We start from the raw sequence: 2,812 nt of genomic DNA, 5'->3' as shown, positions 1-2,812 counted from the left end.
ATATATATATATATATATATATATATATATATATATATATATATATACATATATACTACAGATTCTTTGCGTGCAGATCATTTTAATTATGAACATCTGGAAGTTACCCAGATGCGCGTTCGTATGTGTATAGGAGACAAACAAAGAGGGAGAGGGAGAAACAGATAGAGAGTGAGAGAGAAATGGGTGAGAGAGAACGAGAGTTAAAAGGTAGATATATAATTTGATAGGCAAAGCTGGACAATAAAGATTTTTCAAATAAATTATTTATATATTTTCATTCTTGAAAAATAATACGCGCGCGTGCGCGCACACACACACACGGTGCATGGTGAATAAACTGTTGTCTAAATTACGCAAAAAATGAAAATAACATTGACATCTCATTTTAACAGATATATTTACAAAAATTACATTAAAATATCTTGAAATGCTAAAGAGTAAATTTATTCAAATGGCAGTGCCCCAGCATGGCCACAGCTCATGAGCTGAAGCTAGATAAAATTTAAAAAATAAATAAATAGGCGTAGGAGTGGCTGTGTGATAAGTAGCTTGCCTACGAACCACATGGTTCTGGGTTCAGTCCCACTGCGTGGCACCTTGGGCAAGTGTCTTCTACTATAGCCTCAGGCCGACCAAAGCCTTGTGAGTGGGTTTGGTAGACGGAAACTGAAAGAAGCCCGTCGTATATATGTATATATATATATATATGTATATGTTTGTGTGTTTGTGTTTGTCCCCCCAACATCGCTTGACAACCGATGCTGGTGTGTTTACGTCTCCGTAACTTAGCGGTTCGGCAAAAGAGACCGATAGAATAAGTACTAGGCTTACAAAGAATAAGTCCTAGGGTCGATTTGCTCGACTAAAGGTGGTGTTCCAGCATGGCCACAGTCAAAATGACTGAAACAAGTAAAAGTAAAAGAGTAAATAAAATATAATCGCCATTGGCTTCAATCCTGACCTCCAGACGACTTCGGAATCTCCTGCAACTCTTCTGGATGGTCTCCCTGTTTAAGTTGGTGAGTGCTGCCATAATCCTTGCCTTACGTTCATCTTTGGTGTTACAAGCAGTTTTGTTGGTCTCTCGCTCAACTGCGATCAACACATAATAATCAAGGGGTTTGCAGTCTGGATAGATAGGTGGCCAGATGTTAAAGGTGATGTGGTTGCAGAAATTGCCTGAGGACCATGATTGGGCTCTCCTGCTTGTTTGGCATGGTGTAGAGTCCTGTTGCCAGCCATAGGGTCTTGCAGTAGCCACCATCTTGACTCAGAGCAGCACTACCTCCTCCAGGCACTTGATATAGGCCTCCGTGTTGAGTGTGAGGCCGTGTGGGAAGATGAATGAAGGCATAATGTCATCATCGCTAGTGATCACTCTAAACATCATGATGTTGACTGGATGTTTGCTTTTTATCACTCTCGGTACATGTCCTCAGATTGACACCCAAACACTCTGAAATGTCCGTATTGGAGCTTCCGGCGCGAATGCCAAGCAGTACAACATGTCATTTCCACACTTCTGGCAGAGTGAATTGCATCATGGTGCTGTTTTTCTTACAGACGATGCCCAACCCACCCTACTATACTGTATAGTCGACAAAATCAAAAACAAACAATGCACATGCGTGAAATTAAAAATATAAAATGGAAGCAATTTACCCATTCCACCCTGTATATATATTTACACACACACACACACACACACACACACACACACATATATGCATATATAATATATATATTTACATATTTGTGTGTGTGTGCTAAATAAAATGAGACAACAAAGCCAATATATATGACAGAAACGGATACCTTTATATTTACAGATACAATAAAATCAACGCAGCCGAATTGTTCGATCGACAATACTTTACAGAAAAATATTGCATCCTCTCTGATATTCTTCTTCGCATTTCTCCTTCTCAGATATATTTATACGATTTACACATCTAAACTGAGAGGAAAACCAAAACAGAATTTGCTAGATCAAAGCTACAGCTCATAGAGATTGTCATGGCTTAGAATCTTAAATAATAACAGATGCCTTGGTGGACGTAACCCTGGGTATACAAGAAAAAAAAGCATAAGGACGGTTGGAAAGTCTTTTGGTTATAACCCAACTTAGTGCTGTCCTGAGTCGTAACAACAAGAACATCTTCAACTGCACCATCTGCTCAGTTACCAACACAATAGGTGATCACCAGCTATTTTATCATTAGTTCTTTTAACATCCACATATGAACAGAAAAGAGTGTTGCCTCTTTGAATTACATATATGGCTGATGTTTTTGTTAGTGTTTTAAACTTTTTCTTGTATGCCACTGACTCAACAGCGACACAAATTTGCATGACAACATGTTAATTACATGTTCTTATGTAAGTTTGTGTGTCGATCTAACAGGGCTACATATTGAGCTGAAATTTCATCGTGGCCTGGTCTATGAGTTGTCTGGTGGTTCTTCGGTGATAAAAACACAATTTGAATAAAATCCTGTAACACATTTTCTTTTGACGTCTTTTATTTTTCTGCAGTTTACGTCTCTTCGTATTTCCTCCCCATGGTAATAGTAGTGGTGGTGGTGGTGGTGGTGGATGCGGTGGCAGTGATTTGTGATGGTGGAGGTAGTGATGGTCGTGGTGATTGTGGGGGTGGTTGGAGTGTTGGTGGTTGTTGCGGGTAGAAGTAGTAGTGGTGGTGGTGGTGGTGGCGGTGGCAGTGGTTGTTGTGGCGGTGGTAGAGGAGATGGTGCTTGTGGTGGCGGTGGTGGATGCATGTGGTGGTTGTAGGTGGTAGTGGTGATGATGA

The 2,812-nt window shown here is 40.1% G+C and overlaps 1 protein-coding gene across 7 annotated transcripts in view; it reads left to right on the top strand.

Moving 5' to 3' along the window:
• Positions 1–2,507, top strand: part of LOC106875205 (uncharacterized) — a 206,840-nt gene extending 204,333 nt beyond the window's left edge. For 6 of the 7 annotated variants that reach the window (XR_016238695.1, XR_016238693.1, XR_016238694.1 and 3 more), the window contains exon 3: positions 1,833–2,507. Coding sequence is in view for 3 of the 7 variants with exons in the window: in XM_089343654.1 (XP_089199780.1) it covers positions 1,833–2,011 (179 nt within the window). In the remaining 4 variants the exon portion in view is untranslated. The remainder of the gene's footprint in view (positions 1–1,832) is intronic. The other variant, XM_089343655.1, reaches the window with a different exon arrangement.
• The last annotated feature ends 305 nt before the right edge of the window (positions 2,508–2,812 follow it).

Source organism: Octopus bimaculoides, chromosome 27 (genome assembly GCF_046866305.1).
Source record: "Octopus bimaculoides isolate indiv1 chromosome 27, ASM4686630v1, whole genome shotgun sequence".
NCBI classification, from domain to species: Eukaryota; Metazoa; Mollusca; class Cephalopoda; order Octopoda; family Octopodidae; genus Octopus; species Octopus bimaculoides.
This window is presented reverse-complemented; position numbering and strand designations above follow the sequence as displayed.